Below are 16,907 nucleotides of genomic sequence, written 5' to 3'. Positions count from 1 at the left end.
TGTCCTTCATATTTGATGGATAATTTTGCTGGGTACAGTATTCTTGGTTGACAGTTGTATTCTTTGAGTGTTTGATATATGTCCTTCCATTCCCTTCTTGACTGCATGGTTTCTGTTTATAAATAACTGGTTTTAAATGGATCACTTGGAGGAACTGAGGAAAGTATCTGCGTAAATGTTTAGTTTTCTATATATAGCATTAATTTTGTTTTTGGCATTTGAAAGAGCACAAAGAATCGAGTCTTATGTCTTTCTTGATTAAATGATAGTATTTGCTTCTGATAACCTTTGTTTTACTAACATTACATGGAGTATACTGTATATTTCAAGATGAAACTGAAGAAAACAAACCCATTAACCTTGGTTTGCCTCAGTTATATTGATGTGGCTAAAAAGTTTAAGAACATTTAGACTGAAAATTTCCGTGTTTTCCAATTTTATTATATTTAAAATTTTCTCTTTTATAGGGTAAAAGTTTATACAACAAATAAGGATCCCATTTAACAGTTCCTACACAGATTATTTTGGGATGTGTGTATGTATTTGCGAGAAAAATACATATGCATGTTATTATTGTTGGTTTTTCGCGTCATTGAGTGAGAACTGACCCGTAGTTGACTCGTCAGTGGGATTTCATAAGTGCATGGGAGAAAATCTTCCATCTTACAAAATTTCCGCTCTCTGAGCGACTGGTTAGTTAGAATTCCCTGCGTTCAGGCTCACAGCACAGCTTCTTACCACTAGACCACCAGACATAAATACAGATATAGAATAGTTTTTTTGGTATTTTTGGTCTGAGGGTCCAAAAGTATTTAAACACTCAGGCCTTGTCCACCAAACTTCTGGAAGTGTGGGCATACATTGGATAGGGCCATAATATAATCTCCTGTCTTCCACACTTATATATAAGGTCTAAAGGACACATCACCGTTTTCTGGGAAATTATCCTACTGTGACAGCAGCGTGCTGCAAAATGGTAAAAAAGAGGTACTAAGCCACAAGAAGTTAGTCCTGGAGCAGAAATTCAAAGTAAAGGACTGTTCTTAGAACTCTCCGAGATAGAGAGCCTTCCCTAATACTAGTACCTAGAATTTGGAATTAATGCAAGAAATATGGCTGCTGCAGAAAAGACTGGTAGCAGCACGAAGCATTTGGAAGCATAGAAGGCTTGAGGCCTATGCCACCATATTAAGGGCTGGATAGGGGGATGAGAGAGGTGTTGAATGGGATTATTGAAAGTTAAAGGGAATGCTGGTAGAGCTGGGAATGGTATGGGATCAAGACACATGCCAAGGTGGAGAGCATGACTGAATCTACTGGTTTCTTTTATACTTGGGAAATGTCTTTCATCTGTTCCTTTTTGTAAAGTGCTTGTCTGTCAGATCCTGTTCTAAATCTGAACATTCTTTTTTTTTAAAATCTGAACATTCTTAATTAACACAGGCTAGGAAGAAGACAGATGCTGTTAGGGACCTCTGTAAAGTAATCAAGAGCAACGGTGTCTCTCTGGAGACTAAGGTGTGTCTGATACAGGCCATGGTCTTTGCAATCGCTTGTTATGCATCAGAGAGTTGGACAATAACTAGGGAGGATAGAAGGAGAATTGATGCCCTTGAGCTTCTGTGCTGGAGAAGAGTATTGAATGTACCCTGGACTGCTAAGAAAACAGATTCATCCTGGAGAGGGTTAAACCAAGCTTCTCCTTGGAGGCAAGGTTTCTGTGGCTTCGTCTGACATACTTTGGGCATTTTGCAAGGAGGGACAAGTCCTTGGAGAGGGACAACATTCTTGGGAGGGAGGAGGGATGGCAGAAGAGGGGAAGACCCTTTATGAGGTGGATTGATTCAGTGACTGGGGTAATCGGGATGAGTGTGTCAGAGGCAGTACGGTTGGCAGAGGATAGAGCAGGGTTTAGGGCTCTTGTACATAGGGTCGCTATGAGTTGCAAATACGGCACATAACAACAACAACAACAGGAAGAAGAATTGTCCATCCACTTCTAAAATAACAGCCTTGGAAACCCGATGTAGAATAAAGCACACTTAGACTAGACTAGCAAATATGGCAGTTGAGGCTGCGCCCTCAGATATGGAAACACGAAGGAGGAGGAACAGTTATAAGCAGACCCTAGTGATTAGAATGTGGAATGTGAGAAAAATGAATGTAGGAAAATTGGACATTGTTAAGAAAGAAATGGAATGCATAAATATTGACATACTAGATATATTTGGAAATGAGACAGATTGGTATGGGTCATTTTGAATCAGTCATCATATGATCTATGACAGAGATGAAAGGGTGAAAAAAAGGGGTTGCTTTGATAGTTAAAAAAAGTAATTTCTAGATTGGTCTTGAAATACAGTGTTTTGAATGACAGGATAATGTTGATATGCATACAAGGAAGTCCAGTGACTACTATTATCATTGAAACATATTTACCAACAACTAGAGCCAAAAGGAGGAAATAAAAGCTTTCTACCAACTTTTGCAGTCAAAAATTAATTGGACAATCAAGACACGTTAGTAATTATAAGTGACTGGAATGCAAAAGTTGGGAACAGAGAAGAAGGAACAGTAATTGGAAAACATGAACTTGATGAGAGAAATGAAGCTGGAGGGACATGATAGAATTCTGTACAGTTAATGATTTATTGATTGCAAGTCCGTTTATTAGAAACATAAATGCAAACTATACACATGGATTTCACCTGATGTATGCATAGGAATTAGATTGATAACATCTGTTGACAGCATCGCTGGAGAAGCTCAATTTCTGTTGCGTAAACTAGGCCAGATAGGGATTGTAGAACAGACCACCAACTATTCATATGTAAGTTCTAGCTGAAGCTAATGAAAATTAAATCCACGAGAATCAAAATTTGACCTTGTGTCTAACTCATAGGAATTTCAAAACCATCTCAGGAACAGGCTTGAGGACTTGAACATTAATGACCGAAGACCTGATGAGCTATGGGAGAATACAAAGAATACTATACATGAAGAATGTAAAAGGTCATTACAAAGACAGAGGAGGAAGAAAAAACCAAAATGGATGTCAGTCGAGACTCTAAATATTGTACTAGAGTGCCAAGAAGCCAAAGCAAAGGGAAGAAATAGAGAAATTAAGGAACTGAACAGAAGATTTCAAAGGGCAGCGTGGGAAGACAAAGAATTATAATGAAATGTGAGTTGCAGTACTTAATAATGCTTTGGGCAGAATGTGAAATGATCCAGGAAACATTAAATGAAGATGGAAGGATTCTATAGAGTCAGTGTACTGAAAGGACTTGGCAGACACAGAAGAATTTCATGAAGCAACGTATAAGCAAGAGCCTGTGGTGATTAAGGACCAAGTTCAAGTGTTTTGAAGGAATAAAAAAAAAGCAAGGCCCCCGGAATTGATGTATACTAATTGACATTTTTTCAACAGACTGGATATGCTCAACAAATTTCGCCAAGAAATCTGGAGGACAACCACATGGCCAGCTGACTAGAAGAGATCCATATTTGTTCCCATTGCAAAGAAAGGTGATCCAACAGAGCAGAAATTATCAAACAATATCATTAATATCACATGCAAGCAAGAGTCTGCTGAAAATTATCCAAAACAACGCATCAATAGAGAACTGCTAAAACTGCAGGCTGGGTTTAGAAGAGGCTGTGGTACTAGGGATATTACAGGTAATGTCAGATGGATCTTAGATAAAAGCAGAGAGTACCTGAGGAATCTGTGTTTCATTGATGAAGGAAAAGCATTTTACTGTGAGCATCATAAGAAAACTATGGGTAACTGAGACGAGTGGTAATCCTATAAAACTAGATTTGCTCATGCGAAACCTATACTTGGATCTGAAGGTGGTCATCAGAACAGAGAAAGCAAAAACTGCATGGTTCAAAATTGGGGGGCATGTACACCAGGCTTGTGTCCTGTCTTCTTTCATTTTCAATATATATGCAGACCAGATCTGGGAGGCTGGAATGTGGCATCTATGAGGAGGAAATGTGGCATTACAATTGAAGGAATACTCATTGACAGCCTGCGTTACGCAGATTATGCAACCTTGCTTGCTGAAACTGAGGAGGACCTCATGCACTTACTACAGAGGTTCAAGGACTGCAGCCTTTAATAAGGACTGAAACTCAACATCAAGAAAGCAAAGATTCTGACCAGTGGGCCAATTGGCAGCATCATGATAGATGGTGAATAGATTGAGATTCTTAACAGTTTCAGTTTGCTTGCCTCCACAGTCAACACTCTTGGTACTAGCAGCCAGAAAATCAAAAGACGAATCGTACCAGAAAGTCTGCTGTCAAGGCCCTTTCTTGAGTACTGAAGAGCATCAATGTCAGTCTGGAGATGAAAGTGTGCCTTATCCAGGCCATGATCTTTACAGTTACATGTTATCCATCACAAAACTGGACAATGACTAGGGATGGTAGAGAATTGATGTCGTTGAGCTGTGGTGCTGGAGAAGAGTCTTGAATGGACCGTTAGGAGAACAAACAGATTTGTTTGTTCCTGCTTCTTGGACGCAGGGATTCTCTGACATACTTTTAGCATATTGTAAGGAGGGACCAGTTCTTGGAGAAGGGGTATCATGCTTGGGAGGGTAGAAAGATAGTGCAAGAGAGGAGGACTGTTGCAGAGATTAATTGACTCAGTTACTGGAGTAATGGGATTAGGTGTGTTGGAGATGATTAAGTTAATTTAGGACAGAGCAGAGTGCAGAGCTGTTGTACATAGGAGTTTTATGAGTGACTACTGACTCAACAGCACACAACAACAATTGTTTTTGTGAAAAAAAGAAAAACAGCACAACTATGAAATACTGTCTCACCCCAGTAACAATAGTAAAATTACACAGGACAGCAAACAACAAATGCTAACCAGATTATGGAGAATGATTAGAACTCTTATTCAGTGCTCTAGGGAATGTAAAATGATACAACCAGTATGAAAGGCAGTCTGGTGCTTTCTCAGAAAGCAAATATTAATACAATTTGACCCAGTAATTCCACTACTAGGAATATACCCTAAGGAAACCAGAGCTTCCACCCCAGTGGATGTATGCACACCCATATATGTTGCTTTGTTATTCACAGTAATAAAGAGATGGAAGCAACACAAGTGCTTATCAACAAATGAATAGGTAGAAAAACTGCTATATTTACAATGGAATACTATGCACCACTGAAAAACAAGGAACCCATAAACTATTACACAACATGGGTGGCCCTACAAGGCATTATGCTGTGTGGAATATCTTAGTCACAAAAGAAAAAATCCTGTATAACAGCAGTGTTATAAAACGGGACAGACATGGGGATTGGGAAGCAACTAAGAAAAGAGCAACTAAATAAGGAACAGTGCATTGGAGCCGAAGAAGGAAAGAACTGTTTAAAAGGAATATATATTTAGGCATTATTTGTATGACAAAAGTCCAGAATAAGAGGTGCATAGCAAAGTGGACTGGCGGGGAGAAGGGGCACGGGAGGAAAGTATGCAACAGTGAATTTTTTTCTTTTTAAGTGAACTGGAGCTGTAGGGAGGAAAATGTGGAACCATAAATGAATGAAAATCCAACTTTTCCTGAAACTTTGATTAAAGTAAAAATAAAATAAACCCCATTACCTGCTTTGTATATGAATAGTTTAAATACTGATTAAATCGCACAGTGATTCTCATTTTCTTTTTCTGATTTGTTTATTCTCCTCTCACATAAATTCAGGAGCCAATAAGTTTTTTGTTCAGTCTTTTGAATTACTGTTGTACACTTAATCTGGTAGATAGGGAATTGTAAAGATACTGGTTAAAGTTTTGTAATGTGCCATTCATTTCATTCGTTTTGTTCTGGTTTTACCCTTAACCTTCCCCTTTGCAGCACTCTTGCATTCTAGCTCTCTTACAATCTCATCTTTACTATAGAGTAATTTTTGGCCACTTGGTCTCTTTAGATGATTTTTCTGGAATATGCTTATTAGTCACAGCTGATATTCTTTTTTGTGTCATGTTTTTCTTTCATCCTATTTAAATTCGTTGTGGTCCTAAGCAGGATGGTTGTTACTGGTAGCCTGCTGATAAAAATAGGTGGATGAAGTAGGTAGTGTAGGATGAAGAGCTGTAGTTTTGCTCTTCTCTGAATCTTTGGTCGCTGTTTTTGTCTTTTGATCCAGGTATGTATCTTTTAAGACCCCAAAGGCTACCCATCATCTTGAAATGTAGATGCCATTATGTTCAGTGTCTCTTGAGCCTATCATTCTCAGTCTTCTAATCCATGGAACTAGCCTCTAAAGGTGTTGGTATGTTTATGTGATTGTATCTGTGTTCTCTGGATGGTTTATTACATACATTGATATGTGGGCATATCTCTATGACCATACCTGTAGATCTATCTACCTGTTTGTACATATATACCCACATTTTGTAACTCCTTTAGTAGTATATACATATTTTTATAATTACATGTGTTTATTTTGGTTGTTTTTGCAAAATGGGAAATTTACCAAACCCATTTTCAACCCATAGGCTTCCTTTTTGAGTTTCCAAGGCTTGCTCTATCTATATCTATCTATCTATCTATCTATCTATCTATCTATCTATCTATCTATCTATCAAATGCTCATTTTTCGCCTTTGTAGCAGCTGGTTGATATGAACTGTCAACCTTCTGGGTAGCAGCTCAACAATTTATACACCATCCCATAAGAGCTCTTTATCATTCTTTTCTATTTTACGCTTTTGATGTCTTTTTTACTTTGGTCAAGCTGTGTATACTTCTCCATATTCCATACTATCCTATCACTAAGAGAGAATATGTATGTGTTCTTGAGAGTGCTTTCTCTTCTGCCTACCTATTCAAATTTTTTAAAGAAATTTAGCACATATAGTGGATAATGTATCATTTATTGATCTATTTACCACCCAGAATTGATGGTTGCTATTTATTATACTTGCTTGTCTTTTTGAGCTGCCTTTTGATACCTTTTCTTTATCTTTTTTACTTTAGTATTTCTTTTTTATTTCTGTTTCTTCCTCTTCTATATTCTTATGTAATTTTCATAATCTCTTGTGAAAATATTTTGGTCTTTTCTCTTGTTTTTTGTAATGATCTCTTGCCTTTTTTATGGATAATGCTTTTAATGTCATTCCACAATTCTTCTGATTATTAGGATTTAGTGCATCAAATTTATTCTTGAGAATATGAACAAAATTGTGAATGATGTAGGAAGCATCAGAAATGAGCTCAGAATTACTGTATGAAAAATAATTGGTTGACACTGAAACATTTAAGCAAGTAGTGTATGATCAAGAACCAGTGGTAATTAAGGAAGAAATCTAAGATGCACTGAAGGCACTGGTAAAACATATGACCCAAAGGATTGATGGAAACTAGTTTTCGTGATTCATCAGGCAAATACAGTCCTGGATGTGCTTACTGACCTATCCCAAGAAATATGGAACACAGATGCCTTATAAGTTTACAGAGAAATCTATATTATCTCCGATTCTAAGAAAAGATCCAACAGAGTGCAGAAATTATCAGACAATATCATTAATAATACATGGAAGTAAAATATTACTGAAAAGTATTTAAAAATGGCTTAAACTGTACATTGGTAGAGAAATTCAGAGTAGATTCAGAAGAGGTCATGGTATGAAGGATATTATTGCTGATAGATATTGGTTGAAAGAAGAGAGTACTAGAAAGAAGATTACTGGTGTTTTATTATCTATACAAAGGCATTTGACTGTGTGGTACATAATTGTGGATAACATTGAGAAGAATGGGAATCCGTGACTTCTGTTTGGTCATATGAAAACTATAACTACGCCAACAAGCAGTTGAATGAACAAAAGAAGGGAGCACGGTGGTTCAAAATAAAAAAAGATGTGCATCAGTGTTGTATTTTTCTCCCCCCATACCTAATCATACCATTGATGCCTTTGAACTGTGGGGCTGGAGAAGAATACCATAGACTGCTAGGAGAACAAACAGGTTCATCTTAGAGAGGGTGAGACCAGGCTACTACTCCTGAAGTTTCGTCTGACATACTTTGGACCTGTTGCAAGGCGGGAAGCAATCCTTGGAGACGGACCTCATGCTTGGGAGGGTAGAGGGACAGCACAAGAGAAGACCCTCGATATGGATTGATTCAGTGACTAGGATAATTGGGATGGTTGTGTCACAGACAATAAGATTGGCACAGGATAGAGCAGGGTTTAGGGATGTTGCACAGAGAGTCGTTATGAGTCGCAGACAACTTGACGGCATTTACCAACAACAACAATTAATTTGTATGCTGTGCCTATAATTTAAGAAGCGTGCTTTTATGATGAAGATTATAGCATTAGGATTAGAATACTCATTGAACACCTGTGTTAGTCAAATGACACAGCCTTGCTAGCAGAAAATGAGGAAGACTTGAAACAGTTATTAAAGAAGATGAAAGAGTACAATCTTCAATACAGCCTTCAATATGAGTTACATCTGAACATCAAGAAAGGAAGTCTTCAGCACTGGATTAATATGCAATTTCATAATAGATGGAGAAAGGTTGAAGTTGTCAAGAATTTCATAGCAACTCTATGAACAACACATAGGAACCTTCCTCTTGTCCTGCTCCATTCTTGTGATCTCTGGCATACTTGAGCCTGTTATAGACCCTGTGGCAGTTCATCTCTTCGAAGGTCTTCCTTTCTTTTGCTGAGCCTCTACGTTTCCTAGCATCATAATATTTTTCCAAGGAGTAGCTCTTCTTGACAACAGGTCAAAGTATGTGAGAAATGTCACCATTTTTGCCTCTAAGGAGTACCTTGGTTGCACCTCCTCCTAGTTAAATTTCTCATTCTTTTGTTAGTCCAGAGTATATTCAAGACTCTTCTCCAACACTGCAAGTAAAAGCCATTTAATTTTCTTGTCATCTTTATTCACTGTCTTAACTTGCAGATGCATAGGTAATAATTGATCCATGATTTGGATCACGTACACCATGTTTACACTTATTTGCTTATTTTTTAAAACTTTGATGGAAATCACTGATAGCTTTCTTTTGCAATACAACCTGTGTTTGGATTTCTTGACTGTTATTAAAATCTATCCCTAGGGTTACTATAGTCATAGCGGGCTGTGTTGGCCTCTAACAGCAATGATAATTGTACCTGTTATTTCTTTGATAAAGAATATGAGTTACCTTTCCCCAGGTTACTCTGGTTTTGTTTGGGTTGCTTATGTTTTGTTTGGCTTTTTTTTTCCACTTTGCAAAAGATTTACTGAATTGTTCTTTGCTTTGTATGTATAAACACATCTCTTTCCTAAACGGATTAATTTTCATCTTGAGCATAAACACATGGAGCTTTAAGAAGAGCTGTGTTTCCCCTTTGATTCTTGTTACCTCATTTGTCATCGGCAAAAATGGCCTTGTACCACGGCATTCTAGCTTTCTGATTTGTAACAGGCCTGCACACAGCTTTCTGACTCTAAGATTTTCAGGAAGCCAGCACATGGTTTTCTAGTTTCCTCTGTGATTTGCAGCAGGCCCACAGAATACTTTCTAGCTCTCTGATTTGTAGCAGGCCCCACCACTTCTGTAGTTTTACTCACCTCCACTCAACCTTCTGTTTTTACTGTTGTTTGAGGTGGCGGGGAATGACATTCTATATAGGTAAAATTGTGTTTTCCTTTGTTTCCTGCTCTTCTATCTCCCCGTTCCTATTAGGGAGTTGGTATTATAGTGATCGAAATTTTACATTGTTGGTGCTGTTGTTAATTGCCTTTGAGTTGAGCATGACTCATAGTGACCCTATAGTGAACACAAGGCCTGAATCTCCTCTACAACTATCAACATTTATAAAAGTTCATCGAGTTCCGGAGGCATGTTGTTTAGGAAGTGGTTGCCACTCCTGCTTCCAATTTTTTTTAAAAGGAAATATAGTACTTAAATTCATCTATTGTAGATATTTACCAGTTTCCATTTCAGAACCTACTGATAGCTTACCTTCATTGGGTTTCCAAGGCTTTAAATCTAGAAGAGGCAATTGCCCATCTTTCTCCTGTGAAGTTCTGTTGATTTGAGTTGCAACAGCAAGTGGCTTTCATGTTTCCAGTTCAGAGCTCCCTTTTCCTAATGTTAGAAGGGGAAAAGTAAATCATAGCAATAACTTTGGTCTCTGTGTGCTTTGAGCTAGCAAAGACCTTTTTTTGCTTATTTTAGACTGTTTTACCTTTCAGAGATCTGCACCATGACCTGGAGGGACCATTGAAAGAACTCAGAAAGCATCTCGTGGAGAGTACCAATGAAATGGCACCTTTGAAAGTCTGGCAATTGCAAGGTAGTAAAAATTTCAGAAACTAGTGGCTTGCATTTTGCCATTATGTGATAAATTAACAAAAAATGCAGATGTGAATTTTTTATGTCCACATATTTTAAAAAAATGCCACAGCTGTAATATGTAATTATGATTAATCATGGAAGAAAGGGAAGTATATAGCTGTGTGAAACATTTCTGTTTGTAACCATGTACATAAGTACGTATTATTGATAGTGTTTTTGTCTCAATTGTTGTATTGCTCTGTGTGTTGTTTTTGTTGTTGTTAAGTGCCGTTGAGTTGCAGGCGACTCATAGCGACCCTATGAAGGAGAGTCCTCGACGGATGCTTGGGTGCCTTTCATCATCTCTCCAGGTTCATAGGGTTTCCGGAGGCAAGCTATTATGGAAGTGGGCACCACTCCTCCTTCCAAGCTTGTTTTCATCGGGGAGCTCCACCCCATTGGTTACCATTGGGTAACCAGCCGTTAACGCATTTGACACAGAGTTCAGCCTCACAGCAACCACAAGTGACCAATGTATGGCAACTTGTACACCAGCGCTATACGACATAGAGGAATGTCTGAACAAAAATAGAAAAAAAAAAATAAAAAGACAGGCCCGAGGGCCGCAGATTAAAAGTCACCCACCTTTGGCTCGGTAGCATTGCTTTCTGTCCACTGGGCCAGCTGATCTCTCTCTCTCCGTCTGTGTTGATATTTTTGTTGTTAAGTGCCGTCAAGTTGCAGGTGACTCATAGCGACCCTATGAAGGATAGTCTATGTGTGTGCATTTAAAAAAATTATAGACTTGGAGGCATGTCAACATAGGAAGGTGTACATATATGATTTTTGGTTTCAAAAAAGTTTATTTTCCCTAATGTAGTTTACCAACTCTTTTTACTATACTTTGCAGTAGGTACTAAATTCAAAAGAGGCAAAGGGTTTGGAGTCTATGTAGTTTACATTCCATGTGCTAGCATGAAGCATTGTGGTTTGGTGCTAATAATGTTTTACCTTTCTTTTGAGGCCTTGGTTTTAATCAAGGCTCACATCACCTTGAACCATCTGTCACAGTAGAACTGCATGCTGCTATGATGTTGAAGAGATTTTAAATGGTAGCTTCCAGATTAAGGTGAACTAGGGAAAAAAGTCCTAGCGATCTTATTTTGTAAAATGATGCAATGATAGTCCTGTTGATTACAATGAAAATGATTTGCAATCAGTCATTGCTATTTTTTGTTTGATTTTGTGGGTTTGGTTTTTTGTTTGTTTGTTTGCTTGTTTTGGTTTTTTGTACACTGAGTCACCACGAGAGAGGAGGCTAGTTGGACAGCTGCTAACAATATTGTATGTATGTAACCTAACGTTTTAAGCAGATGAACTGAGGAACTGTTACACTGCGCCCGTGAAGCAGCTATGAAATGAATGTAAATGGAAAGAACCAAAGTCATCATTTCTGATGATCACATTCTAAGGCATTCTTAATTATGAGAAAATAGTGAGGAATTAATATGTGGGGGTTTTTTCCACAAATTTTTCTTAGATTGATATACTTCAAGTTATATTTATAATTTTTACAGATCTAAGTTTCCAGACTGCTGCTAGAATCCTGGCTGCTCCTGTTGAGTTGGCTTTGGTGGTTATGAAGGACCTTAGTCAAAATTTCCCTACAAAAGCAAGGTAATATTGAGTAAAGTTTTGAGAAGTTCTCTTTAACATCATACCCAATTATCTTATGCAAATGAATTAGTTAAAATATTAAAATGTTTAAAAATTAAAGTTCTATATTACTTAGTAAGGAGCCTAGTGGTAAGGAGTTGAGTTGCCAACACAGAAGTGCACAGTTCAGATCCATCAGGTGCTGTGCAGAGAAAAGATGAGCTGCCTCCTCCTGTGTGACTTACTACCTCTGAAAATCTGCTGGAGGATCAGGTATCAGTTGGTTCTGACTCAGTAGCACACAATAACGTAATTACTATTGCCACACTACTAATAGTGCAGGTTTGTCTGAAACAAAGCAAATACCATGCATTATGTGGTTTAAGAGATATGTGGAGACTCTGTTACTCAATAGTTGTGTAACTTTTATACAAAAAATTCTCTTAGCCTTAATTTTCTCAGCAGTGAAATGGGTCTAATGTCTACCTTTGAGGATCTAATGAATTAACCAAATGTAGTGTGTGTATAGGGAGCTATGGTGGCTTAGTGGCAATAAGCTGTGCTGCATTCCCAACGGCATGCTGTTCAAATCCATCAGCTTCTCTGGGGGAGAAGGATGAGTAGTCTGTGTAATGAACTGCCTCTGAAAACCCACTGAAGGGTCAACTATGGATTAATTCTGACTCAATGATACTCACCACCACCACCAAAACAGTGTGTGTATATGTAATTAGTCTGAATGAAGTCTTGCACAGATTGTAATTTTTCTTTATGAAATGTTTTATGCTGAAACAGAGAGTCACAAAGGCTGTGGTACAAGTTGATGGTGACAGAATCCTGTAATAAATGACAGTTTCTTGACATTCTTTCAACCGTGTAAAGTTGCCAAAGCAAAATTGTTTTAAAAGTCTAATACCAACTGATAAAATTAAGTCAAATTAATGACTTATTTAGTCACTGCTATTATTGTGTGCTGTTGAACCAACCCATAGCTAACCCTTCAGTGGGTTTTCAGAGGCAGTTAATTGCATGAGACTGGTTTGCCCATCCTTCTCTTGTGGAGCTGCCTGGTGGATTTGAACTGCATGCCTTTGGTATTGCAGCACAGCTCATTACTGTTAGTCCACCAGAGCTCCCTTAGTTAGTTTGGCTTAATGAGGAACTCATTAAGTTAGTTTGGCCTAATTAGTTTGGCTTAATGAGGAACTCTGGTGGTTTAGTGGTAAGAAATTTAATTGCCAACTCAAATATGCAGTTCTAATGTACCAGCTGTTCCAGGATAAAGGTGAGCCATCACGCATGCAATTTAATCTCTCTGAAAACCTGTGGGAGGACCAGGTATGATTAGATTCTAACTTATGATAAAGCAACAACAATGACTTAAATGCTTGTAATCTTTTTTCTTGAGTCACTGTTTTGACTTAGAGTATAAAATTTTTGTTAAAAAAATGTGTTTGATTATTAGTTTTGAAATATGATTTGTCAATAAGATTTAAGAGTCATATACTAAATTGTCATATTCAGTCCATTGTGTTGCTTGAAACTATTTCCTCTAATATTTAAGTAGGATAAACAAACTTTTGCTTTTCTCTTATTAAGATTATCTTCTGGTGTATGATAGCTAGAGATCTCTTTTTTAAATTTTTTTGGAGTCTTTTATAGGAATAAAATTCCATATATTAAATTAAGAAGGTGAAAACAACTTACACTTGCTTTTAAATGGTGCTATTTTTACTAGTTTTCTTTTGTTATGTCTAGTAGTAATAAAAAAAAAATACACATTATCTTACAGAGGGGGAATATATTTGTTTTAAAACCCAAAGTTTTTCCATTCAATTTTTGCTCTCCTTGATTCTTCAGCTAAGACAGCAAAGAGTTGATTTATTGTGCATATTACATTCAACCACAACCAAGCACAGACTTAATCCAGAATATTATTGGTTTAGGGCAATGGATCCAAAGGGGCTAGTTTTGAAGGAGGTGTTCATCAGAGGTCTTCATGGCGATGCATCTTCTAATTTCCTTGAGAGAGAGGTTCTCGATAGGAGCATGTAGTCAGCTTTATCCACCTGTCCCAACTCTGCTCGTGCTGTGGTGGTGCCTGCTCTGCATACATTGGCAGCATCGCTTTCTGTCCACTGGGCCAGCTGATCTTTCTCTCTCTCTCTCTCTCTCTCTGTGTTGATATTATTGTTGTTAAGTGCCGTCGAGTCGCAGGTGACTCATAGCGACCCTATGAAGGAGAGTCTATGTGTGTGCATTTAAAAAAACTATAGACTTGGAGGCATGTCAACATTCCAGCTTCCACTCAGCCTGCATGTCGGCTTTTGGCACCACTTGGCAATAATGATTCAGAGATGTCGATCAAGATGTGCTAAATTTGAAGGAGAGCTCTATTCAGGGTTTTTTTGTGTGATTTTTTTAATGCTTAATACTTATATAAAAGGAAATTGAAGGGCATGTATGTCACATATTTACTTACTTTAATGGTTTTACTTTATTAGAGCAATAACAAAAACAGCTGTGAGTCTGGAACTAAGAACTGAAGTGGAAGAAAATCAGAAGGTAATTTCACCAGTGTAAAATACTGATCCATTTTCATGTATCAAGATATCGTTATTATAGTAGTGACCTTTAAGAGTGTTTTTCTCCTTTTGTCCTACGTGACACACATGTGTACTCTTTTCTTTCTGTAATATTTGTTATAGCATTACTTTCTAGCAAAGCTGAATATGAAAAGAATTCATACTCCAGTGGTGTTAATTGGTCGATTAGAAAGCCAGAAGCAGTGTCCTGCTGTGTTTTACCCCCTACCCTGCACCCTTTCTCAGAGGCAAGCACTTTCAACTCTTAGCTGGTTTTTGGGGTAGGAAAATTTTGTGCTTTGAGACTTCGTCAAGTTCATGTCTCACTTCTTGTTAATTGTTATTAATTCTTTACTAATAGCTTTGCAAGATAATAGAATTCTTGATTGGAGGTTATTTAAAAATGTGAAAGTGTTGTTCCTTCAAACTTGCATTTTCATTGACAAGTCTGAAGCCATACTGTTTTCTCTTGTCACTTCTTACATTATGATTATGACTTTTTGTTTTTCTCATAGTTGAAAGTGCACAGTGAAACAGTCACCTGTATAACAGTTTGGGTTTTTTCAGATTGCTCTGTGATACTAGTTGCCATTTTCAACTTGTGTTAACCTTCTCATTAATATTTTTCTGTTTGTTCTGTTTCTATTAAACTACCTTCTTTTTTCTTTGTCTTCTTTTCCCTTTTGATTAAAGATAAACTGGTCTTGTGTAATTGTTTAAGGGACATGGGTAATAGTGATAATTTTATAATATACTCTTTTTGTTTGACTGAAAGGTTGGCTCGGTAATAGCTTCAATTTTAGGGTAAGAGAGTATCTTAGGTAATTGTCTTTGCCTTTCCTTCAGTCTCTGTGTTACTCAAAACTTTGAGTTTCCTTTCCTTGGAGTGATGCAACCCAATTAGTTGACTCAGGTTTCAGAACAAAATCTAAAGAGTTTTATTAGGATGTATTTACCAGGGACAGACAGGGGTTGCTCTCTGCTTTCTAAAGTTGGCTTTGTTTTTTTATATCTTTGACAGGCTTATATAGTGAACAAAAACACACAGTAAGGATCCCAATTAAGGACACAGGAGAGAGCGACAGTTTATAAGGCATAGGTTTCAAAGGACTAAAATAGCTCAAAGGACAATTGTGTGGTTTTTTTTCCACTTTATTACTCATCTTCATTCATCAAGGATGAGCCCCTCCCCTTCCATTCTGCCAGCCTCTGGCATTAGTATTCCAGGTAGCCATTCTGAAAACATCTCAAGTAAAAAGAACAGTCACTACATAAAACAATAATATGTACATCTCCCTGGTCAGGACAGTTGGTCATGGCTAAAGAGGTCATGATTTGTGTAAGCTACAATCATGTGGGCTAGTTCTTCCTTCAATCTTTAGTTTCCTTTGTTTTCTTTCACTTTAGATGAGTAGAGACTGATAATTGTATCCTAGTAGACTGCAAGCTTATAAGACCTCACATGCTACTCACCAAACTAGGGTGAGTATAGAAAGTTAACTTTATGAATTGTATTATACCACTTAACTAAATTATCTCATGATACTGTGATCTTAAATCTTTCAATTAACTTTATCAATTCCACAAGTTTCTTGTTAGGAATTCTCCATTACTGTGTCTTGAAGCCCTTACTATAGACTTGCAGCACTTACTGTAGAAGTACAAAGACTATACCCTTCAATGTACATTACATCTCAACATTGAGAAAACAAAAGTCCTCATCATTAAACCAATAGGCAACCATCAGGTAGATGGAGATAAGATTGAACTAACCAACAATTTCATTTTGCTTGAATCACAATGAGCCCACTTGGTAGCTATGTTGAAGAAATCAGAAGATGTTTTGCATTAGTAAAATCTGCTGTCAAAAAACTTTTTTTCCCACTGCAAAAGTAATTTTTGGGGGGAGGGGTTGAGTACAGTGTACTTTATGGATGATACATGACAAGATGGGCTCGCCAAGCCCCTCCCCTTTCTCAGGGGGATTTGATAGAAACTTGTGTCAAGGATGTCAGATTCTCAGTGTGTGGGAAGAGCAAGTGGGGACAAGGACTCCCCAGCAGCTGAGGGTCTCTCTCTCTTCTAGTGCTATTGCTGGGGCTGGTGTTCCAAGGGGCTGTTATTCTTTGGAGGCCATGACCATCACGTCAACTACCCAGTTGCTGTAGCCAAATTCATTGTCATACCAGGAAATGAGTTTGACAAAGTGGTCGTTCAGGGCAATGCCAGCCCCAGCATCAAAGGTAGAAGAGTGGGTGTCACTATTAAAGTCACAGGAGACAACCTGGTCTTCAGTGTATTCCAGGATGCCCTTAAGAGGCCCTTCTGATGCCTGCTTTACTACTTTCTTGATGTC

At 37.7% G+C, this 16,907-nt stretch overlaps 1 protein-coding gene across 1 annotated transcript in view; it reads left to right on the top strand.

The window, feature by feature from the left end:
- The window catches only part of LOC102853329 (UDP-glucose:glycoprotein glucosyltransferase 1-like), a gene marked incomplete at its 3' end in the record, with an annotated part of 247,403 nt that overhangs the window by 113,865 nt on the left and 116,631 nt on the right, over nucleotides 1-16,907 (top strand). Inside the window, exons 8-10 of the mRNA XM_006903121.1 lie at nucleotides 10,229-10,329; nucleotides 11,888-11,987; nucleotides 14,471-14,531. Coding sequence (XP_006903183.1) covers nucleotides 10,229-10,329; nucleotides 11,888-11,987; nucleotides 14,471-14,531 — 262 coding nt within the window. The remainder of the gene's footprint in view (nucleotides 1-10,228; nucleotides 10,330-11,887; nucleotides 11,988-14,470; nucleotides 14,532-16,907) is intronic.

The sequence above is a fragment of the Elephantulus edwardii genome, unplaced genomic scaffold, assembly GCF_000299155.1.
Source record: "Elephantulus edwardii isolate Elephantulus edwardi_28Jun2011 unplaced genomic scaffold, EleEdw1.0 scaffold00512, whole genome shotgun sequence".
Lineage (NCBI taxonomy): Eukaryota > Metazoa > Chordata > Mammalia > Macroscelidea > Macroscelididae > Elephantulus > Elephantulus edwardii.
The sequence above is the reverse complement of the archived record's forward strand: the minus strand, read 5'-3'. Positions and strand labels throughout refer to the sequence as shown.